Raw genomic sequence first — 26,957 nt, forward strand, 5'->3', positions numbered from 1 at the left:
TCGGCGATCTAGTTGTTCCGGCGCATTGATGCTAAAGCGGCACGACGCGACAAAGCGCACCGACATATATGAGCGCAGGAGCCGAAGTTGTAGGAGCAACTTGAATTCCCGTCCTTCTTGACCGTTAACATGTCTCCGCGACTTCCACACCATTCCGGCAGTATTCTCACCGCCCGCCACACATCTGTCCGTCTGCCTTTCCTTCAAACGATTGACAAACTTGGTGTTCTGCCTCGCGGAAAACACCAACTTCTCACGAAGCTGTGCGACCCAAAAAATCAGATGGGAAAGAGCACGCGTCCTTGTGCGTTAATCGACCCCGGTCGTAGGCTTTTCTTGGCCATGGGCACGTTTGAGGGTACTGCCTATGATGAGATCGAGCCACCATATCGAGAAGTTATCGTCGGCGTGTTTCCCAACAACCAAGGAGTAATCGACCCAGTGCATTCGTTGCCACCGTGGGCGCATGAGCAACAGTGGATCATCCTTATCCCTTTCGTCTTCGGCTTTGCACATGGACAGTTGGAGAGGTGGATTTCGGAGAAAATGTCCAATGGAGCGGAGTTTTCGCTCGACACTACCATTCTGCTCCGCACATTGGCCCTCGAAAAGCTGGAACTATTCAGGGCTAGGTTCATGTCTGACATGGAATTCATGCAGTACGCTCTGAAATGTCTTCTGGTGAGTCCACGTCTTCCATTTATCTTTTAACGTTCGCTGAATACTTGCCAGCAGCGGAAAAGACAAGGGTCACGGTCGCAAATTTCACTCTCAGACAGTGCTTGGGATTCGGTGAGTGATTCGATTCATCTTTGGACTCGTTTCTTGACTCACCGGTATTTCCAGACATCAACTATAGCCTCAGCACAGACTCGTCTGTCTTGGCGAAGCAAGCGTCCTTTGCGACCAAGTAATTCATGTCTGTCGTTCAAAGATACCAGTGAAGCAGCAACGCGGCAAGCGGGATACACGCCCAAAGAAGTCAGCTTTGGGCAGACTCGGACAATTCCAGATAAAAATGGAAGTCAGGGAATGAGTAAATCGAAGGTCGTTCGGCCGATTGCAATGGCGATTCGTAGTGTTATCAAAAGACCATTGGAGTCCCTCAAGGAGGAGTAGACGGCATTGCGGGGTATAGATTACGGTCCTCAATGAACATATCCACGGTGAACATTATTCGCAAGGTTGTGGTTTGTTGATAGAATGACGACAGCGGCCAGTGAGGGTAAGGATCGGATGAGGGGGAATCAGAAAGCACGTGCACCGCGCGTCGTTTATGATCACGAGCACTCCTTGCCTTTGTCCGCATCGCGTCAACAAACATTTCTGTCGTCCCCTCCGCCGGCTATTGTCTCTTCGCTGACCAGTGTACGGGTGCTTTCGTCGTATCTGTACCTCTTCGGTGCTTACTCCCACACCCTCTCTAGCAAGAGAAGATGAGCTCCAAGAAAGGCGGCGACGCTAGCAAGGCGAAAGCGAAGGCGAAAGCTGCACCCAAGCCCAAAGTTGCGAAAGAGAAGGAGCCAGAACTTGTTTTTGAGCCGCGCGACATAGTGCTTGCGAAGCTCAAGGGATTTCCTCCGTGGCCAGGCATGGTGAGTACCCTCTTCTAGTCTTCCCTCTTTTCTGGGCTCGGGGCCTGCGCTCTCCTTCTTCAGCTCTTGGGCATACACCCGTCTCTCCTCCCTTGCGACTTGCGGATGTTTTTTGGGGTAGTGAAACTTGGCGAATGGCAGTCGCCAGTTTGCTCGGTTCTGACTCGTCGTTTGACGTGTCGACAAGCCCACCAGTTGAGCCGACCATCTCGCTGAGCCTCTAGATGCAACCGATGGCATCTGTTAACGCTCTTCACACCGTGTATCCTGGTTTTACTCAACTTGGCTTCTGATACCATGGTCGCAGGTTATCGCCGACAAAGATACCCCACCGAACGTGCGCGAGGCCCGCCCAGTTGGACGAAAAACGCCATCCTATGCAGTTCGATATTTTCCCAAAGGCGACTAGTGCGTTCCTGTTGTCCTCTTCTGCTTGTGCGGTGCTCATATTTCACTTTTTTTTCCTAGCACGTGGCTTGCCCCTAGTGTGCTAACACCACTCACCAGCGCCGCCATCGACGCATTTATCTCAGCAGATCCAAACGAAAAGAAGAAAAAAGGATCTGGTCTCGGAAGGAAAGACTTGCTGGAAGCATACGAAGTGGTGGGCCATCTCAATCTTCCCTCGTATATTTTTCCGCTCATGTATTGATAGGCTGCTGATCCTACTGCCTGGGAGAAGGAGCATGCTGCAGCTCTAAAGGAGGCTGCAAGCAAGAAGAAGGGCGGGAAGAAAGTGAAGGAAGAGGTCGAAGAAGATGAATTAGCTGGTCAGTTACACCGTTTGTCAGCGTCAATGCGTCTTTTGACATGTATTGAGCAGACGAAGAGCCTGCAGAAACTGGCACCAAGCGGAAACGTAGTGTGGCTTCAACGACTACCAAGTCCAAGGCGAAAGCGCCGGTAAAGAAGGCACCTGCTCAGAAAGCTGCCGCTAGTAAAAGCAAAGGTCGAAAAGCCCCCAAAAGCAAGGCCACAATCGAAAGTGAAGATGAAAACGAGAAAGATGGTGATGGCGAGGAGGCAGCGTCTGATGCAGAGGACGGGAGGCCAAAGAAAAAGCCGAAAACCACTGCGAAAGGGGCTGCTGCGAAAGGCAAAGCGGCCAAAGCAGTCAAGGCTCCAGTGGCCAAAACTTCTGGTATGTATAGTTTCCCTCTTCCGTTGGCTCATCCTAATGTTTGCCACAGAAGAACTAGAAGAAGACCCAGAGGCCGTCAAAGTGCGAGAATGGCGGCACAGGCTGCAGAAGGGCTTCTTGAATAGTAACAAGCCACCTCCAAAGGAATCGGTTTGTCGTTCGGTCCCAGGGTCAGTCCTTGAGCTCAACATAGATTTGCAGGAAATGCCCAGCTTCGACGAGCTCTTTACGGCCATCGAATCTTATGAGGGGATGACGGTGGATTACTTGACGGTACGTATTTTTCATCCTCCCTTTTTCGTCTGTTCTTGTTGTCCCTTTCTCGGTTTATCCTCTTTTAATCTTTGCCTTCGTGCAATTTGACTTATATCTTCCTCAAGTTCTCCAAGATCGGCAAAGTCATGCGCCACGTTAATCTCCTCCCCGAGGACCGCATTCCGCGCGACGATGAATTCAAGTTCCGCGACCGCGCAACTGCTCTGGTCGCCAAGTGGGGCGTGATTTTGAATGGGGCGACTGGTGCTGCTGGGACAGATGGTCACGTCAACGGGGCTGTTAACGGAGATGACGATGGTGAAGGTGAAGGTGATTTGACAATGATGGAGCAAGACTGAGAAATGGTGAGCATATCTTTTCATTGCAATCACAAACGACGGTGGAATGCTGACTGCTTCGTGGGTAGCCGCCGTCGCAAACAACAAACGTGTCCTGAATAACTAGGTGGATTGCACCCCAAATTCTACTACTTGTATACGCCAGAATCTTCTCATACTTTTGTGTGTTTTTACTTCTTCTTTCGTATCTATATATATACCAATACTCGTATTAGTAGTTTTTCGCTTTCCTGCTTGTTTTGCGCTATCGACGTGTCTTGTTCCCATTGATTGGCTGACCATACTTGTTGCCAACAAGTTGCTTGTTGCCTTGAGACTTGTAACAAATGAAAAGAAGTCCTTACTTTGTATCCTTTATATCACACCCAATTCTAACTCAAATTATGAATGCATGCATGCTATTTAGAATTGACTGTCCAACCAATTATATAAGATTGCCTGGTAAGGAAATTTGCAACTTCGGCTTTTTGGCTGGCTCATGTCACTGAGATTCTTGATATTGATGCGGCTCAACAGCCATATATAGGGAGGAAGCTTGCACACTTGTCAGCAGGCGACGACCAAAAACAAATTATTAGTACAACATTTCTACTTTTTGTTTTTACAACACGACAAACTGTCCATGAGTCCTGCCACTCTCACTCGTCTCGTCCCGCTCATACACACCGCTCTCCAGCTGCTGCAGATACTGCCCGTCCACCCGCATTGACCGCAACTGCGCCATCTCGATGGTCGTCAACGGTGTGGCAGAATTCGGACGGGGCGCATACTCGGCATCGTACATATGCGAGTCGACGGACTTTACGCTCCCGCTGCCGACCGAGTCGTTGCCGAAGGTCAGGCGGTTTGGGTTGCGGACGACCGCCTCCGCGGTTGAGTCGAGCTCGCCCTTGACCTCGCGCACGTTGAGCACGATGCGGTTGCACAGCACACAAGAGAGAGCGACTGAGAACGCAATCGGCACTTCAAGCAGTGTTTGCTGATGGTGAGTTGAGCAAAAATAGAGGACAGAGCCAAAGGGCACCCACCCGTGCGAGGAGCCAAACCATCAGGTTCGTAAGATACGACGCAAACATGCTGAAAAAAAAAAGAAATCAATATTGAGACAGAGTGGAAATCGTAGTCAACCCACACGATGAAGTACAGCACAGAATCCCGAATCAAGATGGTCACTAAATGCCGGCCAGACTGGTAGAGCGAGACTGAGGCGCGGAAGGTCCGCAATCCACGGTACAGCGCCAGGACACAGAGCAGGCTTTCGAAGAACAGCATTGGTATCCAATACACGAAGAAGTACTGGGGGGTCCCGATGGGAATGCAGAACGTGACACCAGTCCCAGGGAGATGCGAGATCGCTGAAAACTTGATTAGTTGACATATCCGGGAAGTGTTGAAGGAACCCACCACTCAGTCCGCCCAGCACAGTGCCCATTATCGCTGCCGATGCCGCCAACGAAAGGACGAAGAGAGTCGACATCAACGCGAGAACTTTCTTGTCCTGGTAGTACAGCGCGTAGAGGCGCATTTGCAGAATTACTACGGTCGTTAGTCTTGCTCATTCGTAATGGAAGAAACCGTGCCTTCAGCAATCACAGCAGTAACCATCCCTGTCCATCCTTGCCAACGCAGAAAGTTCAGGCCTGCAGTAGATCAGGAAAATGAATCGTCCATAGAACGACACGCACAACTTCAGCACTATGAGATACATGCTTCTTATGAAATGAGCTACACGCACAACTCGAGACAACGATTAGAATATGTAGTGAAGCAAAGAGAGTGAGCAATCACGCACTGAATCCGTAAGGGATGCGCTGAAGAGTGCTGTGAAATGGTTGGTTAAAACTTGTGGAGCCACAGGACGCGGACGAACAGTAATTGTTGAGCCTGCAATGGATCTCAGCGCCGAGCAGACATGAGAGAAAGGACGTACACGACAGAAAACAAGGTATAATAGCGATTCTGTGCAGGAATCATTAGTTCTAGGCAGATTAAGGAAAGGCTGGACTCACAATAATGAACAAGATCTTCCCCATTGACCAGGAGCTTCTCTATGGAATCCGTTGGCTCAGCGTCAAGACCTCCAACACCACAAACCCACCCATATCAGCTCTACCTGCAAAGAAGTGTCAATGTCAATGGAACCAACTACTATCAATCTGTTGGACACCCACTTCTTCGTCCAATGTTATAACTGACAGACGGATGAGTCGTTTTCTCGGTATATGACTAGACGCGACGAACCGTGATCGAATATAATGATTGCGCTCGAGGCCACTGAAAAATGAATTTAGTATGAGGGAGAGAGAGACGAGTTGAAGAAATAGCGCACGTTGAGCGAACCGCGTTGTCTCTATGTCTTGCAGTGCACCCACTATCTGACTCATGTCGGGGAGGGCCATGGCGGGGCCACCTCACGAAGGGCGGCGACAGCAGGAAAAGTGTCGCGGGGAGGGGAGCAAAACTCGTCTCGGGCAAGGCACCGGCTTCTTAAATAGATGGACGGCCAGTGCGGGTTCCCTCAGCGCGCCGATGCGCGGCGTTACCTCTGTGAGTCAGTGAATGATTCGCCACAGCCTGCATACGACGGACGTCAGTGGTGAAAGATGGAAAGATCGTTTCGTCGCACCCTTCTACCGTGCGCTTCTGCTTCACAGCTCTGGACAAGGGAATGCTGCTTCGCAAGGTCCCGGCGTTTAAATGGCTCCGCCAGCACAATTATCCATATTCGGCCATTCGGAGTCGATGGGCGCCCAAGAAGCCGATGCGAGATAGGACAGACTGAGGAATATCAGAATACGAGCAGAAAGCGCGGGCGGGCTACCTACCAATGGGACCAGATCGTGTTGACAAGGCTGAGGAAAGTTAGGCTGTAAGTATCTTCAGAAACCAGGTCAACACAGACAAAAGTTACAGCAAACACACCCAAACGCAGTGGAGCCCTGGGGTTAGGCGATGGCCGGGAATATTCGGCCACGAGGCGGGGGCACTGCATGGCGCATGCGATCCCTACTAACGGCGGGCGGAACGGCCACAGCCAAGGGGTTCCGCTCTTTTCATGTGCACAACGCCGTGCCCAGCTTGGCCGGCGCCGGGCCATGCCAGGTACATTCCTGACCGGTTTTTCATCAGCCAACCCATGGTCCAGGCCTTGTCCAGGCCCATTCCAAGAGGTGGCAGATTCAATATGATGAACGACACGTGCTTCGACCCCCCCCAAATCGAGTAATTAATGACAGCTTCCATCATCGACAGTTAAATTCAGTCTCCCTCCCTCAGCTCTGTACTGTGCCAACCATTCTGTGTATTGACACACTAACTCTTCAACAAGTAGCATATACCTTTTTTCTGCCACTCAAATCCTGCTCTCTCATTCACTCAAGGTAATTGATCAGGGTCACAAACCTGTCACGCTGTTGCATCATTGATTTCGGACGCAGGCCCGACCAGCCCTGGCAGCATCGGTCACCGTCGGTCGCTGTTGCCATCACTTTTACGTGTGATTGCGGGTATGAGAAACTGACGAATCTGCCACCTCTTGGCCCATTCCCAAGGAAGCCCAAATAGGTCGACATGAGAACGTTCAGGGGTGAACATGGGGCCCACACAATCATTGGTGGAAGCACTCTCGAGCGCTGGTCGTCGAAATAGGAACATAGAGCGTCGAACGAGTCGGAGGAAAGCTGCGTCAGTCGTGCCACGTTTGGCGTTGATGAACGTGGGAAAGCAAATCGCTGCCCGCCCGCGACGGTCGGCATCCTTCCAGTCCAATCCGAAGTTCGACACTCCAAGTACAACTGTCCATCCCTCTTCTTCAAAAGACTACAAATACACATTTTGGGCTGCTCTAAACGTGACCTCCACGCATTAGACTGCGCGCGCGCTGCTCATAATATACGGGTCTGGTTTATCATAATTTGGGGCTTGCGTTGAGAGTTCGTATTCTGCGTTGGCCAGGGGTCAGCGGTGAGAGGACGTTCGGCAGTAAAAGACTCACCGGTATCAAGCATCACATCTGGCGCATCCATCAACCGTGTTGTTGGCCCCATCGTGAGGGTCGTACTACCCGTCTGCCCCCTCGCTCTCCCCGACATGTGGGCGAGCGCGGGGTCCCGGAGGTTGAGCATCAGGCGCGATATTAATATGGAAGCAAGGCTAGACAGACGAATCTGTAAGCAGGTCGAAGAGTAAGAGTAGAATAGAAATTCACATGTTGGTAAATGTCGTCGCAATGCCCCGTGTGTAAGGCTAGCGGGAGAAGAATTAGCGGCCGCAATAACAATGGGACAGGCCCACTCACAGTGCCAAGCTGTCAAGATAGAGATGAGCGGACCGCCAACGCCAAAGACAAAGACACGCACGACAAACGTCAAAATGTTGGCCAGGTTCGACATCACCATCACTCTACGCTGGCCCGTCAATAAAGGCGCCAGCTGTTCAAAACCGCACTGCGCACCCAAAGTAGATCGCCCCATCCCTCAGTAGGATACTCAATAAGTCCATACTGCTGCGTGGTGTGATGGAGCGTCGGTAGAGCACTCTGCCCAGCGTGAGGAAGAAAATCATCGTGTCGAAGACAGCAACAGCGGCCCAAGGTATGAGTGTGCTCAATGCTCTAGAAAAATATAAGAAACTATAGGGCAAGGAAAGCAGAAACATACGCGTCTCGAGAGATGGGATAGTTGCATCCGAAATAGAGCTCCAGATTTACATTTCCCTTATCCGACTTGCCTGTCGCAACCGACCACTGCAGCAGTTTATCAGCCAAGGGAAGAGTAAGGGAATTAAAAACGCACAATGCCGACCGCGACAGAGCCGGTCGTGAAAGCCAACATGAGCGCCAACACACGTTTATTGCGCTCATACAGTGCGTATGTCCGTAAAATGAGCATCGCTAGAAACGGTCGGCTAACATGAAAACGGAGCCGAATTGTTTCGCGCACCTCCAACGAGGACCTGACTCGCTATCAGGAAGTATTCATGGTAGGATTCTAAGTGTTCGCATCTGGCAAAAATTCCACGTTAGAACGGTCATCTCTCTTTGCTGGCACCGGCACGAACATCTGAAAAGGTGTGTTACTTCAAACAGGGTCCTCTTCCTCGAGCACGCGAGCGAGCCACGCACCATCAGTTTCCTTGGCGTTGGTGGCGTACTCCAAAAGTATTCAATCACGACCGGGATGTTGCCAAACAGCGTGCCGTAGCGGTTGACGAAGTAGAAGAACGACGGCCAGGTGAGCTGCGTGCCCCAGTAGCGCTCGATTTCCCAGTCAAGCGTGAGGAAGTAGTCGTAGAAAAGCAAGCCTGTGATATGAAGTAAAATAAAAGGGGAGACAGAAAGGGACCCACTAAAGGAAACGAGATGGAAATAATACGCTGAGTTCCTGCGGTGTTGGTCTATCTCTGGTGGGAAAACGAGGAAAGGAGGATCGTACAGCTGCTTCTGTGTCGTTATTGGATCCACAAATTCAGAGACGGACATCGGTTGGCGCGATATAGCATGGACTCCCGGCGCCTGTTCGCCCTGAGGCCGGCAGCACTAGCACTTGCGCACTGAGTGGTGGAGGTAGAGAGCAAAGGGCAACGCGGTTTCCAATCCCCGGAAGCGATCAGCGCAAGGCCATGGCCACATGATATGTAAGTAACCACAAAAGGTTCTCGTCCAGGCCCGTCATTTAGATGGTGATGGCAGCGCGGGAAGGATCGACGCGACCCGAGACGCCCACCATTAGAGCTTATTAAACATGACTCTCTGCACAAGCCGTAGTTTCTCTACTTCCGAAAAGTTGGACTCTTTGAGAGATGACTCTAACGTTTTCTGGCCACATATGGAAGTTCATGCAAGGAAACTCAAAAAGATGCAATCTTTGATATCCAGCGTCGGTCTTGGCTCTTTTCGGGGCCCGGAAGCTTGCTGAAAAGTACCGTCCATAGTTTCTTAGTCAGAACTAGGAAAAAAATTACATGAAAATCAACGGCGATAACAGGGGATAGCGGGATAGTAACAGTCAAGTAACAGTTGTGGTGCGGAGGAAACAAGTTGCAGGGACTCAACTAAGCGAAGGCCAACGCTCCCCAAGCAGCCACGGCTCCGACTGCTCCAACTATCAAACCTTTCGTGGCCGTTGCTATCACGCCATTCTGCGTGTTCTTGGGCACGAGCGAATGCATCTTGTTTTGCACTTGTTTCTCTAGCACTGCAACAGCAGCCTCCGTTTGACCAATAAGCAAAAGTGTGTCTGCATGGTCCAGACCCAACTGGCGAGTGGACAGACCGCGTTTAGACGCCTTGAGAGCGATTTCGGCGGCATCTTCGGTGGGGAGAACGTAGATAGTGGCTTTGGTGAGTGAGGCAAGGGAAGATGTGAATGCTTCGCGTTCAACGATGCTGGGCGTGCGTGTAAGTGGGCGAGGACACTCTTGGGAAGTGGGTGGCGCGACGTCCAGCGAGGAGATGGAGTCCTCTGATTTGCATGACGACTGGGAGAGTACCCAGCTTGGTACCGGACCCAGTGTGCCCGGCATAGCGACTCTCTGCGACTTCTTCGCCCTCTCTTTGCCTTGGGGTACTCCTTCTTCCACCTCTGTTTCGTCGTCGTCGTCAACAACCGACAAATCCAACGCGCCAAGTTTCTCAGTCATTCCCGTTTCTGGCCCAAACGGACATCCTGACCTCGGATGGCCCTTGCGTGGTTGTTTGCAGGTCGAACATCGGCGTGGCGTTGAACCTGGGCTCGAGTTGATCGCGTCTGGTGTAGCAAGCGGTGTCTTGTTAGAGTTACGCGTCGTCCGCTGGGTCACGGGCGACGAGCTGAGAGCGGCGGGCATGCTATGTAGTCAAGAGCAAGAGCGTTGTTGTGAGCTTTGGACTCAAAGAGGATGAAGGACAAAGGCATGATGTGTGGCGAATAGTCACGATGCGAACAACAACTTGAATTCGAGTCATTGTCCTTGAATTGCTTTCGTGCCTGGTTAGTCCAGTGCTGAACTTTCGCCCTGAACACTCCTCCCTAGCGCTCAAGACAGTCCAGGAAGATGATGAGGCTTGTTTCTTTCCAATTTTGCGTCATCAAGCTTCGACTAGCTTCGACTTCTTCGTCCTTGATTGCTCAGCCGCGGCAAACAACCAAGTATATTCAGCATATCTGCAACACTACAGCAGACGTTTGCAACCAAGTTTGCAACCCACAAGCTAGCCATGGGTCATGTTATGTTTCTTTGAGAACAATTTCATGCTTCACGGCCACTCGGCGCGTGACCTGCAAGGGTTGGTCAATGTCCATGAGTATGTCAGACTCTGGTGAATACAGGTTCCTCCTGAACACAACGACGGACGACCAGACCACAGGCAGAGCCAGCATTAGCCTCTCTTTTGCAGCAGAGAATTGCAAGTGCCCGTCATGGTCCAGTGAGCCGCCAAGTTTCAATCTGAATTCGATGCTCATTTGCGATCTCAAGGTCTTTCTTCCAGGAAGTTTCTTCCATCGAAATTTTCGAGACAATGACGCACTAGCACTTAAGCCTCTGTCAACCTTGGCTTGGAATCTTCCTTCGCGAGGAAGTACAGAGATAACTCCGTCTACTCCATAGAAACGCGACGCTTGACGAGAGACGGATTGATGTCATTGGGCAGGTGAATGAAGTAAAGACTGCCGGCCCGGATAGGCACCTCCTGCTGACCACAAGAACTGAGCAATATGGCCTCAATTTATCCGTCAAATGGCTCGCTCTCGCAATATAAGCTCTCGGCATATCAAGCAAGAACTTCCAAGTGTACACAATGCTCTTCGATATTGTCAAGCTCGCTGTCTCTACCATCTCGCTTGCCACAGTCGTCTCCGCTCATGGTTACGTGCAACGAGTCACTGCTGGCTCCGCATCCTATATAGGATACCTTCCTTATACTGATCCCTACACAACGTACGTTTGTTCCCCCACCGAGAGTATAATTTAGCTGACCCCGTTTCCCTTTTACAGCCCCGCAGTGAGCTTGCATTGCTTTAGGTAAAACGATCTCTCAACTTCTCTCAAGCCCCAAAGAATCATTCGAACAATCCCTGGCGATGGTACATCTTGACCACTTTTGCAAGTAATTGGCTGATAACGAGGCACAGGACCAGTGACGGATCTCACCCTCATCGAGTATGTTCTCTGTCGTTGTTTGTCCTAAGACCCTCAACGGTGTTCTACAGTCTTCAATGCAATGGATGGAGCGAGGGAGGCGTCGTTGGATCTAAGCCAGGCAAGAGCGCTTCTCAGATTACTTTATCCGTCTCTTCATGGAATATACCACAGCGCCGATTTTCGCAACTGTTGCTGCGGGAACAACGCTAGGGCTCAATTGGACCACTTGGCCAGACAGCCACGTCGTAAATTGCTCTCCTTCTCATGAAGCTATGCGCATTTAACCCATAATAGGGCCCGATGATCACTTATATGGCCGCTGTCCCTAGTGGAACCAACATCACCTCCTGGCAGCCGGGAACCTCGTTTGTTTCTCTTTCTTCCCTCCATTTTCTCCCTTCTCATAACTCTTATAGCGCCGTCTGGTTCAAGGTTGCAGAGGCCGGAAAGAACTCCGCAGGTCAATGGGCTGCAACTACTGTCCTTACGCAAAACAAGAGCATCTACTCGTTCACTATACCCGCGAAGCTCAAGCCCGGCCAATATATAATCCGCCATGAGATGTGCGTCCTCAGAAAACTAGTCCTTATCATCTGACCCGAACCACTTTGGCCATCTAGCATCGCCCTCCACTCGGCTACCACTTACCCCGGTGCCCAGTTTTACCCCTCCTGCATCCAGGTCCAGGTCACTGGATCAGGCACCGCTGTCCCGCCTTCTTCTGCCCTTGTCGCATTCCCCGGTCCGTGCTCGCCATTTTAACCATTTGTTCCTCATTAATCCACCTTTAGGCGCGTACAAGTCCACAACACCGGGTATGTCCCTCCCGTTCACCTTAGTATATTGGTCGACTGATGACACAATTCGCGTCCAGGAATCGTCTACAATGTTTATTCAGGCGGTAGGCCTTTCTATTAGCTACCTAGCCTCCTATCTTACGCGTTGGATTCTCCTTAGATAACAGCGTAAGCTATCCACCACGACGACAATCTGGAAAGTTTACTGATCCGTCATACAGGCCTACCCTATACCCGGGCCGAGCGTGTGAGTAACTCTTTGCAAGATTGTACTCTTTGTCTGAAGTTTGTGCCCTCAGATGGACGCCATGAGCGCGCCGACCACTCAAGTTTGACGCAGGCTATACGGGCTTAAATTTACTCGATTGATGTCGCTTTTCATATATGGTCATCATAACAAGTCCATTGATTTTTCTACAATGAGCGATACAGAGAGGTCTACACACATATGTAACAAGCTACAAAAAAGAGGCGAAGTTCTAAACTATGCGGATGCTATCGATTGGTGTTGATGAGGTACAATGCATAATGGTGAATTGCGAGTGCGTTTGCCGATGCCATGCAAGTGATATTTTGGGGGAGAAAGGTCTTGGGTTCGTTTCCAACAAGAAGTAGCCGCCGCAAACAACGTTAGACTTTGCCTTGTCCACCGAGAACTTCTCCGCCGCCTTCGAGGAGCTGTTCCTTGGTGCTCGTAAGCTGTTGGTCGCGTTCGCGGAGAGCTTTGTGGTGAGTGGCGAGCTTCTCGTCGCACGAAGTAAAAAGGGCGAGCTTCTTGCTGTCAACAAGTCAACAACGAATTCCGCAATGACAAGGAGAGAATATGGACGTCATATGGTCTTTAACCTGGGAAGGAATGAGTCGTTGGAGAAGTAAGAGGAAAAAACTAGACGAACAAAGTCGAAAACCTTGGTGTACATCTCAGTGATCTCTACAAGTAAAGGTTGGAAGATGAAATCCGAGCAAAGTAGCAGACACACCATTAGCCCCAGCCAGCCACTCCTCGCGAGTACATCCCTGCCAACGTTGGGCCGCGGTCTCGTATCTCGTGACATGAGCCTCGATGGATTTTTCATCGAGCACGTTGTTCTCTGCTTTGAGAAGACCAATGAGTTTATTCATAGGCGTGGCAGACTGCTCATAGGGGTCTCGCACAACAGGCACCGGTCCAAGGTAATATATCTCTGGCTCCGGCTGTTGCTCTTGCTCTTGCTGCTGCTGTGTTGTTGTTGCTGCTGCTGTTGCTGCTGCTGCTGCTGATGATGATAGTGGTGATACTGGTCGTAGTCTTGTTGGCGCGGACTGACAGACTGACGATATTCGTGACTAGCACCAGAATAGGATCTTTCCCGGTCCTCCTCAACGGCGCATCAGTAATCGGAAGATTGCGGGGGCGTTGTTGTCATACCCTAGTAGTCTTGGCTCGTTTTTGGGGTCTCTGACTATGCTCCATGTCGTGCTCGTCATCCAAATCTCCGCGAGCGCGCGCTTGTTGGGAGGCGGAATTTGGCAGATCTCACTGTCGTCCTCGGTTTCTGTCATCGACACGGCGTATGTGGCACGTTGCAGTCTCATCGGGTCCTGCATAGTGGCGCGGCCAGTTTCCGGCGCGTACTCAACTTCGGGGTCTTCTTCTTCTTGCGACAAAGTAGCGACGTGGGGGATTGCAGGATGGGGAGTAACAGGTGGGACATTGTGGGAAAAAGTAGGCAGTGGCTGCATAGTTACTGGAGTGGTTGTGATTGCATGAGTGTTGCGATGAGCCTGGTGAGTCTGAAGACGATGGTTTCCTCCGCTAGCTTTGTATGGGTCGGATGTCCCAGGCCGAACCATGCTCAACCCAGTACGCATCATGGAAGCAGAGCGCGGGTCGGATGTCCCAGGGCGGGTTTGAGGAGTAGATTGTCTATGGGCGGAGGAGAATCCCGATGAGCGGCCTCCGTTTGTGAACGAATTGGTATTCAACGGCGCGTCGCGTTTTGCACCCGCGTGGAGTGGGTTGTTCGGGTCAGGCGTGAATACGAGGGATTCAGACGAGTGGAGAGGCACGTCGGGCGCGTTGGGAGCATTTTTTCCTCCGCCGCCATAGAACGCTTGACGCTGGCTCATGGCGTTTTGAGGCAAGTCGCGTCACGTCACCACTGCGTGACATTTCTTCCTGTTGTCATGTTCCTTGACGGCGGGCAAAGCTTCTCTTGACATGGGAAGCCGCAGCGCCGCGTTCTTGAGCAGTGGCAACCGTCGGATCGCAAGGCAAATCTACGACCGATATATGGCGGGCACGTGAAGCCAACCGTCGGAGGTCTCGCTGATAAAAGGCTGCCAGTGGGTCGCAGGATGTCGTATCAGCTTCCCATGGCCTTCCTGACCCAGCTCCGCATTTCTGACTTCCTTATACTCGGCACCGGTGTTTGGGTCGCCACGAAGATTGTCAAGCAACTCACCAGAACAAGAGGGACCCGCTTGAATGGCCCGCCACGAGACAGTTGGCTGCTAGGCGTTGGCCGGCGTCTCTCGTCTGCTGTAGAGCCCGCTGAAGTCTTTGAAGAGTGGGCGGCGGAATATGGCTCCGTTTTCGAGCAACCGATGGCCCTGGGCGGGAGTAAACTCGTCTTGACCGACCCACGCGCCGTTAACCACTTCTATGCCTCTGAAAGATCGGTATACATCAAGACACAAATGACCCGCAATGTCATTGGCAACTTAGTAAGTGAAAGAGTCGCCTTTGGGTCTCGATATTAACGAAACACAGATCGGACATGGCTTATTGTACGCCGAGGGAGAAGACCACAAACGGTATGCGTTCGTGGCTCGATAGCGAATTCTTGTTTGAATTTGAGTCATTACCATTACAGGCAGCGCAAAGCGCTTACACCAGCATTCAGCAATGCTGCTATCCGCCGATTAACCGAAGTATTCTTCGATTCGGCGTATAAGCTCAAGAGCCATTGGGACACACAGCTTGAAGGCGCGCCGGATGGTGTAGTTATGGATGTAGAAGCCTGGTCCGCCATACTTCACCGCACCCTCGTTACACGCTTATCGCTTACAGGATGAACCGCGTCGCGTCAGTTTATCAACGCATCGTCAAGACCCTCAGCCTGACATCGTCAACAGACTTGATAGTATCGGCATTGCTGGTTTTTCGCATGAATTCCGCTCCTTGGATGGCGAAGCTTCCACCGTCGCTGACGCATTTGATGCCATGGCATTCAACGGGAACCGTGCTAGCATCATCAACCTCGCTGTTTTCTTACTGGGGACCCAGATTCCCTTCCTCGCGCACCTGCCGACCCCGCGGAATCGCCTCACTCGAAAACTCAAGAAAACACTCGGAACGATCGCGGAAGGACTCTTGGAGAAGACCCGGAAGGATAAGGCGAATCAGCAGGAGGCAATGGACAAGTCTGTCATTGGGTTGCTTTGTGAGTCCATTGCCTAGACAAGAAGCTTTCCTGATGAATTGTAGTGAAGGCGGAACAGGAAGACGCTGAGCTTCATATGGATAAGGAGGAAATCACTGCTCAAATGGTATTGGAAAGAATGATATAGAATGTGCCATTTACCACTCACTTAGAATGTCCTCCTTTTGGCAGGTAAGATATGTCCTGAATTGTACACAACTGGCTTATTAATAAAGGATACGAGACAACATCCAGTGAGTTTTCCTATATTTCATCCTTCTTTGCTGATGACATACAGTTAGCATGACTGTGAGGCAAACTTACCAGTTCTCGAAAGCAATATAACCCGTTTACAGTGGGCTCTTATCGAGCTCTGTCGTCGTCCCGACATACAAGCCAAGCTCCGAGACGAACTAACTAGCTTCGGACCACAAGACGCTACCTGGGACCAACTTACCTCGTCTTTGCCTTACCTCGATGCCGTCGTTCTCGAGATCCTCCGCCTTCATCCCGCCGTGCCAGAAACGACTCGACAGGTACATTTCTCTGTTGAAAATAGCACTCTAAATAGGCCACAGGCGCAAACCGACGATGTAATTCCCCTGAGCGAGCCAATCACCGCCAAATCTGGCGAGCTGGTCACCCAGATTGCAGTTCCCAAAGACACTGTCGTTACCGTGTCCATTCGATGCATGAACCGGTCGACGGCATTCTGGGGCCCCGATGCAGCTGAGTTCAGGCCCGAGCGCTGGCTCACGTTTGACGTAGACGACCTGCGGGCCAAGGCGATCCAGGGACATCGCCACCTCATTACCTTTCTGGATGGCCCGCGCCAATGCTTGGGTAAACAGTTTGCGTTGGCGGAATTCAAGGTATGGCTTTTCTTTTCTTTGCTCGACGCGATTAAAAACTTATAGGCTGTCCTTTCGGTGTTGATCAAGAACTATTCGTTCGAGCTCCCGGGCGGTCCCAAGACGGACATTACGACTGTCCTGGGACTAATTCGCCGCCCGAAGGTTGTGGGTGAGGAAGGGCCAGTGGTTCCTTTGAGAATTCGCAGGGCCGAATGAAAGAGGAAGTCATAACATCATAACATAGACAAACACGAGGAAGGCATACAACGTACAAAAGGAGTTCGTAGTCGAGGTTAAAGCTCTTCATCTATCATGTCTTGCCCATCGCACCATCGATATTTCATCTCTTTGACCACACCTTCATCCCAGTCATCGTCCTCGACCCGAAAGCGGACCGCTTCTCCGGCGATATCAACCTCTGCATTGTGCTGGGTGATGATGCCTGACCGCTTGGCTGCACGGAGGTAGGGGCTTTGACATTTCCCGATTGTCTCGCTCAAGTACGACGGCTGGAGTGGACGGGGTTCGTTGTGATCACGATTGGAGCCTGAGGGACTAGCAGCTCGAGTCTTGGCCGTGATGATTGTGCGCGAAGAATTCACCGACTCGACATCGGCATCATACGCTGACGAATGCGACCCGCTCGCCTGTTTCTCGAGTTTGCGCATCCTCCGAGCCTGTTTGGCTCTTGACTTCTCCTGCTTCAGCACTTTTTTGACCAGTCTGTCCACGTGGAGGTTGTCCTGCACTCTCTTCCGCAAGAAGCGTTTGGTAAGACCCGGGGATGGCTTCAAGTCAGTGGCCATAGTTGAAGACGATCCGGAAGAAGAGATCGAGGGAGTGCGGCGAAGAGCGCGGGGACCGTGAGCCATCGTTGGTGGTGCAGGGCTTGCCAGTTTGGCTCGTAATTTATGCAGGCAACGCTAAGGCCATGGCAGCTCGGAGCGCTTGTTCATCAGACCAGGAAACAAAAAGGTCCCAAGCACAATACATTGCTTGGGCCATGACAATTAGAGGACACGTGTAAGAGTTGGTCACTGGCTATGGCCTAATGATTTGGTCAGAACGAGAGACTTGCAATTCTTAGAGTACTAGTAACACTCACAGTTGTACCCATGCGATTTTGCTTGTTTGATTTCATCATATGCTGTCTTGAACACTGTGAACAATGGGATCTTGGTTCAAATATCTCACTGATTAGAGTTCTCAGTGGACAGAAAGTGGGCGGGCGCTGGTATGATGAGAAATAAAAGTATTCAGAGAAGGTCCGAGTCCGAGTCACACCGCATGTCGTCACGTTGAGACGAATCAAGTTTCTCAAAAGTCTCTTATTTGCATCTTCGTACCGAGTCGTCCACGACAATCCATATTACACAATGTGGGTGTGAGTATGCTTCCCCTCATTCTTTCTTTCTGAACACATAGGTCTCGTGGCTCTTCCATAGCTTTTTATGCATCTGCTTCGGATCTTTCGCTGCCACGGAATGGTGTTTGTAGCCTAAGAGTATTGCCTTCTGGATGAACTCCTTGTCAGGCTTCCCGCCCACGAGCTCGTAGCCAGCATCTTCACCCAACTTTTGCAGGCTTTGATAGCGCTGGGACTCTGCCCCATATCCATAGTCCCATCCGCAATTTTCGTGCGGTGCGAGCCCCAGGAATACAGCGTCCTCCACTTTCTGGACCGATGCGGCAGACTTGATGAACGCTTCAATGAGCAGCTTCGTATTGGCATTACCGTAATGCCACGGACACTGAAACCAGATGTTTCGAGTGGTAGGGAGGTCGTGAGAGAGAGATGTGGCGTCCAAGCGATAAGCAAATCTCGCCTTGATATGATCCAACTCATCTTCCTGGATGGAGTCGAAGAGATTGCGGAGACGGGTAAGGATAGCTGGCCTGTCGCAATCTAAAAGAATACATGGCAGTGATCAGCTTGTGCAATAGAGGAACACTTGGTACTTTACTGCCAGCTGGCCCAGAAGGATCAGTGTTTCGTTTAACTCGCTTGACCGCAGCATTAGTAAGTGCCAACTTGATTCCTTGACAGAGCTGGGATCTGCCTAAAGGGCCTGGAGGGTTGGGTAAATCCCAGTCTTGTATTTCACCCGTGTACGAGCTCGCCCAGATACTATCAAACGACCCTCTCTCGGTCGCAAGCACAATAGGGAGGCTGCGATTCAGGGATTCGCCGACGAACAAGAGGGGCTCTTTGTCGGCAGTCAGTCGTTGGTGGATGAACTTGTAGGGCGATGTTGCGTTGAGGGCGTTTGCCTGGCGAGTACCCAGGGAAAGGCGACCAGTAAACTGTGTAAGCTGGTCGATAGAGTCCGAGTCAGAGGAACCCGACATTTCCAGTGGACAAGTTCGTGGGGGGAAGTAGAACGTACGCCGCCCTGACGCCGAGCACACAAGTCTCTCAGCGTCTACCGGCAGGCATGAAAGCTACAAATAGTTTGTGGGGTTAGAAGTCGTTCAGGGCCTAGTTAAACTGACACGGCCAGCGCTACAAATAGATTCTGGGGTTTGACGACGGCTTGAAGCCCAGCTATGTTCACGACAGATTGTGAGTGAGCGATAACGATATGTATAAAAGTACATATCCTCAGCACAGGAACAAGACTACAAGGTTCGTTTTCATCTTTGTGAACTTCTCTCTCTCCGCTGCAACTTGCTTATTCAACAATGCCAGAGGCAACGATGGTGACAGTCTTCGTGGGGGCCCCGCTCGATGTGCCGACGGCTTCGACCTTTTTGACGACGTCCGTGCCGGTGACGACCTCGCCTAAGAGATAAAAAAATTAGCAAATTGTGATGACGAGATTTAGCGAGCGATGACGAGCATGACGCCATCCGAAGAAATTACACATACCGAAGACGACGTGCTTGCCATCGAGCCAGCTGGTGACGACGGTGGTGATGAAGAACTGGGAGCCATTGGTGTTTGGGCCAGCGTTGGCCATCGAGAGAAGAAAGGGTTTGGTGTGCTTCAGCTGGAAGTTCTCATCTAATCGTTTCCATGAGCGATCAAGCGTAGGATTGTGGAGAGCAACACACCCTTGAACTTCTCGCCGTAGATCGAGACACCCCCAGTACCGTTGTGGCGGGTGAAGTCGCCTCCTTGAAGCATGAATTGGGGGATGATACGATGGAACTTGGAACCAGCGTAGCCGTAACCCTGAGCAGAGGGCTGGCCGTTGATGTCCAAACCCTGGCAGAGCTTGCGGAAATTGTCGGTCGTCTTAGGCACGACATCGTCGTATAATTTGAAGACGATGCGCTCAGCAGGAGCGCCGCCGATCGAAACGTCAAACTAAACGGAAAAAAGAAATCAGTTCCAATCCAGCACGACAACGACAACCAAAAAGACGGACGTAGGTGTTGGCCATTGTGGTGAGGAAGGAAGAGCGATGAGATCGATGGAGTCGTTTAAAGGGAAGGATTTGATCGATAACGTGTGACGAGTTGCCATCACACTGCCTTACGCCTCCATCTTCTTCCTGCTCAGCTAACAGCCCTACAACGTCGGTCAACCATCTTCCAGAAACTTGATAGCGTTGGCATTATCGATGGATGGAAGTCTGGAACGGCCACTACAAACGTGCACAAGTGTTGCTCACTCTGGAGTCTCCGACAGCAGATCATCATTCGAGCGACCACATTTGATTAGCGCCAAGGCCGAGCGCTACAAGTTTTCACCGCCTACTGTGTTTCTATTTAGTCTGTCGAATAATCTGGAAGTCTTTCTTCAACATTATCTCCACCAGAAATTCCGAGTCGCATTTGGGCCTGCATCACCGACATCCGCTCTGCCATTGCTCGCATTTGAGTCTCCAACGTAGCCACCGCGGTGATCGCCTGCACGGCCTGCTCATCTGTTCGCGTTCCAGGAATCCTTTGACTCAAATTCCTCCTCAAGCTCGAGGAAAACTTGGACTGCAGTATCGTTGTGGGCTGCCAGTGCAGAGCCCGAGAATCCACAAATTCACTCTCAGCCTGCCCCATCTCAAATGGCCGCGCTTGCCATGTTTCTCGCACGCGCGCAAGACGCCGTGAGTTTCTGATGCGTAAGAGAATGACTCCTGCGAGTACCAGCACCACAACTCCTGCGATCAGACCTCCGATGAGCAACGCAATGGTGTTGTTTGAGGCAGTTTGGGGGGAAGAAGAAGCCTTGCGGGGCATAGCGGTCGGAGATTCGGAGTTAAGCGAGCTATAATCAGTCGTTGACTCGTTGTGGCTGTCGTTACATTCATGTCCTGCCAGTGGGAAAGGAAACCTTTGGACGAGTAGCCTGTCGGTGGGAGGTCAGTGCTCTTCAAGTTGGCGCTACCGCCGGCGCTCGGGACGTATTTTGAAATAGGAGTGACTTGACCCGGATACTATGATTCCCGGCTCTGGAGGACGCGTAGCGAGCGAACGAGATCAACTCGACTCTACAATAATAATGGAGGAGCTCAAGCCTCCCGTCTCCGAGTCTGACAGATACATTGTGGTTTTATTATCAAGTTCTGGTAGTGACATCCGAGTCCGAGTCTTCGTTCAAGTTCGTTGGGACTCGGGAGTAGATCTGTTGATGTTGTGAGCCGTAAATCGCTGCGCCACAGAAGACACGTATGAGAAGCGCACATCCTGCCTTCATTTATTTTGACATCTACGCGGTGGATCAGTTGGCGATAACCCCTGTGACCACTGGCACTGGGTGTGACAGGTCATTGTTCCCCCGACCAGATGATATCTAATATTGGTTGCCATGACTTGAAATAGTCTTGTGACGGAGGGGGGAGTGTAACTGCACGAGAGTATCAAGTTTAGGGAGCTCAACACGACTATTGAAGGCGCTGAACAGTTAGCGCTACATCCTCTCTCAATCCGCAAAAGCCGCTCAAAACAAAGACTTAGGCTTGGAAAGAGATCCTGAAAGATGGCAACTGACTTCATAATGGTCCTGGAACGTAGTTTTGCTAGTTTCGGAGCAATTTAGAGTGATGGCAAGGTAAAAACATTTGATAGCGGGATCGTTGATGAAAATATTACTTCCTCGCAACCATTCAGCATATGGCGACTCAATTTGCGACTCATTCAACCGCTTTGGTGGGGTAGTGGTAACCTGGGTCGTTGCCACGTCGATTCGCTACTGTTTCGACCCGCCGGGGGTTCGATTCCCCCCCAAAGCATCGTCGGTCCCAAGCCCTTCTACGGGCTCACGCCTTTTGCTCCGTCCACTTCCACCTCTTTCCGATTCTCTCTACGCCTTTTTCGATGTTTCCCAGCCCCCTGCCTGACCCGTGGTTGGGTTTGATCTTTTCCAGCTGCAGAAGGCTGATTGCAATGATTTACATAAATAGGTATCTCTGCACTTTGTCGCATTTAGACTTTATTTCCGACCGTAAAACAAGCCGCCAAGCTACCTAGTACCAGCAGCCTCGCACAGAATAACTGTAAGGAATCTGGTCCTGACGTTCAGCGCCAATGGTGACATGATCGACGTGATAGGGCATCTCCTGTCCTACCACGTTTTTTTCCACTTGCTCAACATATCTTTTGACTTAAATGAGTAGACATGCTGCTAGTTTGGCAGAAAACGTCGCTGGATTGACGCCAACTTTCTTCCTGGCCCTCTATCTAGGTTGTGCCTGCCTGTGGACCCACAGAACGGTCACAGAACCTCAAATGCAGGGCTGGAATGATGAAATCCACATGCCCATCACGATGAGTCGATCCTCGTCTCAAGCGGTCGCGGCGCTGGCATTTGGGATTCTCCTCAACGCCCTTTCTTCCCCTCCTTCCATCCTGGCTTGAACCTCCAATCATATCCGCCCATTCTGCCATGGCCGCAGATGGAGACGGCTCTCATCAATTCGACGCGGTGACTATTGCGTTTGACTTGTGTGTACTTCGCTCCATTTGTAGCCCCCCAAGATGACCTCGAAGCAAGACGAATGCACAACTACCTGGCCTTGCCCGCCATGAGTGCGTGTTTGCTCTGCTTTCAAGCCGGCGCTTCATCCTTCATAGCGTTTCTGTTCTGGGACCATGCCTTGACTTTTGGTGTGCTGCTACCATTACCCCGACCCCCTCACGCTCATTATCAACATGCAACAGGCGACGAAATCCGATTTCTATGGCGGCGAAAGAAGACAATGAGTACCTATTGCTTCTTCCTTAATCGCTACATCGCATTCTTTGGTGACATTGCCGTCATATACTTCACCTTCTATTCCATACCTGCCGAGGTAGGCGTGGCCTCTACGCATTCTGCTTCCGCGCTGACTTGAGCCAGGAGTGCCGAAGCGTCAACTTCTTTCGCCAAATCCTCCTCATCGTAAACCAAAGCCTGATTTGCAGTGCGTGATCACTCTGTCCCGATCTATTACGTTCAACTCGGCTGTTAGTGCTGCTCACATTGCGAATATATGCACTTTATGGACGCGAGTCCAAGCTTTGGATGTACCTCGTTGCCGCAGCTTGTGGCCTCCTTGGACTGGGTTTGGTGCGGTCGTCTTCGAAAACACAGATTAACACTGACCAGAAAACAGTGGGGAATAAGCGGCCGTCATAGCTACCCTCTCCCAGACGTCGAAGGATGCCATTTAGGCAACTCATTCGATACGTGAGTCGAGTAAATCTGGTCTGTGTTCTGTGCTAATCTTGATCGGCAGCGGGGTTCACCTGGCCGTTCCGTGGCTGGCTTTATTCACGTATGACTGCATGATCGCGGTTTCCCTCTTCTGGAAATCCTTCTCAGCCATGAAATCCAGCGGAGGAAGGGACATGACACTGTTGACGCTTTTGGTCCGCGACGGTGTGTGCAAGACCATACCTTTTTCTTTTGCACTGACCTTGTTTCCTAAAGGCGCCATGTACTTTGTTGCGATGGCTTCAGCGAACCTGGGAAACATCTTGACCTTCTATGTGTGTGTTTGCCGTACTTTTGCTTTCAACAAGGGATTAACAAGCCATTTAGCTCTGCGACGACCTCCTCCGCGGCTCCCTCTCAACTCTTGCCTCCTGCCTCTCTGTCACCATGATGTCCCGGCTGATGCTCAATCTCCACGCCGTTGAAAGCAAAGGCATCTTCTCCACCATCGCGACCGTGCAATACTATCGAAAACACGCAAATGCACACTCGACGACGGATGGTGAATGGAGTCCTGTTGTGGAATTAGACACCCTCTGGACGCGGGACATGGAGCGGAGCGCATACATACTCAGCCAGTCAGACGAGACGATGAGTAGATGATGGCTTCTCGGATTATCATGCTGTATTTTTAGCCCTTTCTAAATGTACCCCTACAAAGTATATCTATACCTATATGCTACTGCTACATACTAGTAGTAAAATAAACTTTTGGTCTTGGTTTTGGTGGGGTAGTGGTAACCTAGATGGTACTGACCCCTCCTCCATTGGCAAAAATCTGAGCAAAAGATGGATGATGCATTTTAAGCTCGCCGCATTTGCAGACTCTTTTTCGCGAATTGGAACAGAGGCTCCATGTATTCACTCGGTGTCGTCGTGTCAAAGGAGAAAGTCCCATCAAAGAACATGTGACATGGACAACTTCACGACCCACAACGAGCAGAATCTTCAAGTATTATCTTCCTTGCAGACCAACGCTTCCGGCCTTCCCTTCCCTTGGACTTGCGCGCAACTCCATTATCGGAAGATACCTGTATATGACGACCGTCGATTCCCGTCAATATATGTACTTAACCCCATGAGTCCACTCCTTCTTGGACTCACCTGGAGAAACAGCCCATGCCGAAGCTTGGAACTGGATGATCGTTGCTGTTGGGACCGTGCTGGGTACGCTGAGCCACAATATGGGTCTTCTTTGACTTTGCGTGGTTGAGGAACAGCTGTGCAGTATACCTCCAGTCCATTTATCCAAAGCCCGGTTTCTTCGTGGTTTTCAAAATGTTCCGGAGCAGTGTATTCTGGAGAACGTGTGTCGTCATCATTCACTTTCTCCTTGTCTCTTATATCACCCAGATGTCGGTCACCCAGTCGGTGCCCTCCATTGTTACTCGCATCTCGATACAACATGATTTCATTGTTGGCGTGCAAACCCCCGTGGCCAAGCCTGAAATTCTCTCTCGTTGGTTCCCCACTCCTTTCTGGTGGCGTCAGTTAGATAATTGAGAATGTTGACGGTGTTGGGACAGTTCCTTCTGTTCGAGGACAGCATGACGGTATTTGCGCCTGCTATATTTGAAAAAATCACTCATACTTATGACTAGTAACTCGTGAGGTACACCTTGAATCGGGCTCCTAGACGGTTGCTGGACAATGCACGGACAACATCCTTCCTCCTCACTGTTCTTCTGTTATGGCACGTCAGACCCGTGTGGAGAGAGTGTTAAAGCACCTACCTCCAGTCATGCGCCATGTACAGCACCGACTCTTTCATCACATCTTGCACGAAGTGGTACAGATTGAAGCGGGTCTCCTCGTACATGTACCCACTACCCCGCTTCACCCCACTGCGGTAATGGATGCGCTTGATATCCCCCCTCGTAATTTCTCTGGGAGTTTCAGTCGATGCGCCAAACAAATCGCTCGCTCAACTATCAATCGGCGTCTTGATGAGGTGACGCGACCGTATCTGAGAAACAATTGGACTCGATTGTCGATGTCATTTTTGATATACCTTGTTTCCTTGAGCCATTGTAGTGCTTATGGATGACTGAGATTGTGGTTGGATGTAAGGGGGTCGGGTCAGGGTCATGATGCGCTGATGGTCACATTTAGTGAGCCTTTATCCCTGCGCTCTCGAGAAAGCACTAGGAGGCGGCTTCTGGGCGGTTTAGAGGGAGGCGAACAGACTAGTCAGACTGAGCGTATCACGTTGGCGCGTTCTGGTTCTCATCTATGATCTCGTCAAAAATCAGTTGACAAGCCCAAGATCATAGTCACAGTCCTCCTCCTCCGTCATGCTCAATGGCGTGGATTTGCGCTAGAATGGTCTGCTTCTTGAACTGATTTCACGAGCACTCCCCGACGGGTTTCCGCCGCTGCTTGGCGGAATGCCTTGAAAGTCTACGCGCAGACTACTCGCAGACTGCGCAGTGACCATGTAACCCGGTCTTTCGTGCCTGTAACCACGAATTCTCTTGTACCTGCCATACAAAGTACGTTTGACTCCAAGCTCACTGTTTATTTTTCAGGTTCATCGGATGGACCAATGTCTGGTCGGCGGAACATGAAGAAAAAAGCATGCGGTCGTCAACCAAATTACTCTTGAATTTGTTCTATTGGGAGTATTCATTTGCAACAAAAACGTTCAACAGTAAGTTTTTCGCCTCTTCCTAACCTTTTCTGCAGCTTCTTCAACAGTCGATGCTCCACACCGTGAATTTTTACCCGCGGTTCCCCGCATTGGCAGTGCGGGGTAATGCCAGCCAAGCCCATTCCCCGTCCTTCACATTGTTGGAACGTGATAAAACATTTAACAACGGCTCCTCGTGAGTCCCCCTGCTGATCTTTTGATGATGTGCCGCTAAGATCATGCAGAAACACGGTTTCACCCACACACATGACCAGGGACCGGAAAACGTATAAAATCTTTTCAACCGGTCTCTGTTTCTTCAGCGTGTCCCCGACTCGTCTGTTCCAAGCTTCCTACACCCACAACTTCTCTCTGTTTTCGCGTCCAAAATGATGGTCTTCCCGCGTCTCTTCACCGTCCTCTCGGTTGCTGCTCTCAGCGTCGCCCTCGTTGCCAAGCGCGACGTCGCTGCTGTTGTGGCCGATATTGCCACAATCACCACCCAGGTCACCAACCTGGACAACGCCATCCAGGCCTTCCCCGTTTCTGGTGGCAGCCTCGCCGCTGCTTTGGTGGGTTTCGCCTGACGTTTTGTTTCTCAATGCTGACAAAGCTTGTCTATTTAGGGCATCCACAACTCCGCGACCGCTCTCGTCACTTCCTTGAACACTGGAACCACCGATGCCGTCGCCGCTGGCCCCTTCACCGAGGAGGAGGGCACTGCCATTCTCGCGTCGGTTGAGGCCATCGAGCCCACCATCCTCTCCGCCCTCGAGGGCATCGTTGCCAAGAAGCCCGGATTCCAGTCTCTTCCCATCGGCGGTCTCCCTGCCCTCATTCTCCAGGACCTCCGCAACCTCCAGACCGCCACCACTGCTTTCGCCGACGCACTTATCGCTGACTCCCCCGTATGTTGCTCTCCGTGCCATCTTTCTACCAAGCTAACGGTCTATTGTAGGAGGACCTGGTCGAGCGGGCTACTGCCATCCGTGACGGAATTACCGCTGCATTCGTACCTGCCATCGCCGCTTACTCGTCTTAAGTAGTTCGCAGTCGAGTTCGCTCTCAAAGTGGGCTGTTGGAGTGTTCAAGATACTTAGTTGTAATACGGAATGGAAAATCAATTCAACGCTCTCTTCCTTAATGTGTATCGACCAGGCTTTTG

General features: G+C 51.1%; 12 protein-coding genes across 12 annotated transcripts; 6 read left to right on the top strand and 6 right to left on the bottom strand.

The window, feature by feature from the left end:
* Positions 1-1,293: 1,293 nt before the first annotated feature.
* MIND_01348700 (PWWP domain-containing protein) lies at positions 1,294-3,350 on the top strand (the record flags this gene model as incomplete). The annotated part of the gene is made up of 8 exons (XM_037369924.1): positions 1,294-1,595; positions 1,903-2,003; positions 2,064-2,199; positions 2,251-2,365; positions 2,419-2,736; positions 2,786-2,886; positions 2,938-3,009; positions 3,117-3,350. Exons 1-8 carry the CDS (start codon positions 1,437-1,439, stop codon positions 3,348-3,350), a joined length of 1,236 nt encoding a protein of 411 aa, XP_037213480.1. The 5' UTR covers positions 1,294-1,436.
* Positions 3,351-3,951: 601 nt separating this feature from the next.
* MIND_01348800 (uncharacterized protein) lies at positions 3,952-5,749 on the bottom strand (the record flags this gene model as incomplete). Its single annotated transcript, XM_037369925.1, has 13 exons — positions 3,952-4,329; positions 4,379-4,427; positions 4,483-4,705; positions 4,755-4,886; positions 4,931-4,990; positions 5,139-5,171; positions 5,221-5,234; positions 5,281-5,309; positions 5,360-5,398; positions 5,449-5,463; positions 5,522-5,541; positions 5,592-5,624; positions 5,680-5,749. The coding sequence occupies 13 exons, from the start codon at positions 5,747-5,749 to the stop codon at positions 3,952-3,954; spliced, it is 1,095 nt and encodes a 364-aa protein (XP_037213481.1).
* Positions 5,750-7,214: 1,465 nt separating this feature from the next.
* On the bottom strand, positions 7,215-8,829 carry MIND_01348900 (uncharacterized protein; the record flags this gene model as incomplete). Its single annotated transcript, XM_037369926.1, has 12 exons — positions 7,215-7,291; positions 7,345-7,502; positions 7,558-7,595; positions 7,648-7,656; positions 7,709-7,751; positions 7,804-7,962; positions 8,009-8,094; positions 8,144-8,241; positions 8,291-8,303; positions 8,473-8,651; positions 8,697-8,731; positions 8,783-8,829. The coding sequence occupies 12 exons, from the start codon at positions 8,827-8,829 to the stop codon at positions 7,215-7,217; spliced, it is 942 nt and encodes a 313-aa protein (XP_037213482.1).
* Positions 8,830-9,401: 572 nt separating this feature from the next.
* On the bottom strand, positions 9,402-10,175 carry MIND_01349000 (uncharacterized protein; the record flags this gene model as incomplete). Its single annotated transcript, XM_037369927.1, has 1 exon — positions 9,402-10,175. The coding sequence occupies one exon, from the start codon at positions 10,173-10,175 to the stop codon at positions 9,402-9,404; it is 774 nt and encodes a 257-aa protein (XP_037213483.1).
* A 1,451-nt stretch (positions 10,176-11,626) lies between these two features.
* Positions 11,627-12,523, top strand: MIND_01349100 (Lytic polysaccharide monooxygenase; the record flags this gene model as incomplete). The annotated part of the gene is made up of 7 exons (XM_037369928.1): positions 11,627-11,716; positions 11,766-11,836; positions 11,888-12,034; positions 12,092-12,213; positions 12,263-12,286; positions 12,346-12,372; positions 12,429-12,523. The coding sequence occupies 7 exons, from the start codon at positions 11,627-11,629 to the stop codon at positions 12,521-12,523; spliced, it is 576 nt and encodes a 191-aa protein (XP_037213484.1).
* Positions 12,524-12,898: 375 nt separating this feature from the next.
* Positions 12,899-14,377, bottom strand: MIND_01349200 (ECM11 domain-containing protein; the record flags this gene model as incomplete). The annotated part of the gene is made up of 6 exons (XM_037369929.1): positions 12,899-13,046; positions 13,098-13,114; positions 13,165-13,199; positions 13,249-13,524; positions 13,580-13,626; positions 13,677-14,377. 6 exons carry the CDS (start codon positions 14,375-14,377, stop codon positions 12,899-12,901), a joined length of 1,224 nt encoding a protein of 407 aa, XP_037213485.1.
* Positions 14,378-14,569: 192 nt separating this feature from the next.
* MIND_01349300 (uncharacterized protein) lies at positions 14,570-16,742 on the top strand (the record flags this gene model as incomplete). Its single annotated transcript, XM_037369930.1, has 12 exons — positions 14,570-14,974; positions 15,021-15,064; positions 15,124-15,273; positions 15,321-15,335; positions 15,386-15,693; positions 15,738-15,799; positions 15,846-15,864; positions 15,909-15,926; positions 15,971-15,981; positions 16,029-16,208; positions 16,251-16,544; positions 16,590-16,742. Exons 1-12 carry the CDS (start codon positions 14,606-14,608, stop codon positions 16,740-16,742), a joined length of 1,623 nt encoding a protein of 540 aa, XP_037213486.1. The 5' UTR covers positions 14,570-14,605.
* A 77-nt stretch (positions 16,743-16,819) lies between these two features.
* On the bottom strand, positions 16,820-17,398 carry MIND_01349400 (uncharacterized protein; the record flags this gene model as incomplete). The annotated part of the gene is made up of 1 exon (XM_037369931.1): positions 16,820-17,398. The coding sequence occupies one exon, from the start codon at positions 17,396-17,398 to the stop codon at positions 16,820-16,822; it is 579 nt and encodes a 192-aa protein (XP_037213487.1).
* Positions 17,399-19,198: 1,800 nt separating this feature from the next.
* Positions 19,199-19,912, bottom strand: MIND_01349500 (Peptidyl-prolyl cis-trans isomerase; the record flags this gene model as incomplete). The annotated part of the gene is made up of 4 exons (XM_037369932.1): positions 19,199-19,308; positions 19,396-19,530; positions 19,581-19,836; positions 19,898-19,912. The coding sequence occupies 4 exons, from the start codon at positions 19,910-19,912 to the stop codon at positions 19,199-19,201; spliced, it is 516 nt and encodes a 171-aa protein (XP_037213488.1).
* Positions 19,913-22,353: 2,441 nt separating this feature from the next.
* MIND_01349700 (uncharacterized protein) lies at positions 22,354-23,766 on the top strand (the record flags this gene model as incomplete). The annotated part of the gene is made up of 9 exons (XM_037369933.1): positions 22,354-22,412; positions 22,462-22,496; positions 22,542-22,759; positions 22,807-22,870; positions 22,919-23,016; positions 23,063-23,136; positions 23,186-23,328; positions 23,380-23,438; positions 23,491-23,766. The coding sequence occupies 9 exons, from the start codon at positions 22,354-22,356 to the stop codon at positions 23,764-23,766; spliced, it is 1,026 nt and encodes a 341-aa protein (XP_037213489.1).
* A 329-nt stretch (positions 23,767-24,095) lies between these two features.
* MIND_01349800 (uncharacterized protein) lies at positions 24,096-24,799 on the top strand (the record flags this gene model as incomplete). Its single annotated transcript, XM_037369934.1, has 6 exons — positions 24,096-24,229; positions 24,280-24,330; positions 24,392-24,470; positions 24,517-24,649; positions 24,690-24,716; positions 24,765-24,799. Exons 1-6 carry the CDS (start codon positions 24,201-24,203, stop codon positions 24,797-24,799), a joined length of 354 nt encoding a protein of 117 aa, XP_037213490.1. The 5' UTR covers positions 24,096-24,200.
* Positions 24,800-26,181: 1,382 nt separating this feature from the next.
* On the top strand, positions 26,182-26,834 carry MIND_01349900 (Hydrophobic surface binding protein; the record flags this gene model as incomplete). The annotated part of the gene is made up of 3 exons (XM_037369935.1): positions 26,182-26,364; positions 26,419-26,700; positions 26,751-26,834. 3 exons carry the CDS (start codon positions 26,182-26,184, stop codon positions 26,832-26,834), a joined length of 549 nt encoding a protein of 182 aa, XP_037213491.1.
* Positions 26,835-26,957: the final 123 nt, after the last annotated feature.

Source organism: Mycena indigotica, assembly GCF_014461135.1.
Source record: "Mycena indigotica strain 171206Taipei chromosome Unknown Mind.scaff0016, whole genome shotgun sequence".
NCBI lineage: Eukaryota > Fungi > Basidiomycota > Agaricomycetes > Agaricales > Mycenaceae > Mycena > Mycena indigotica.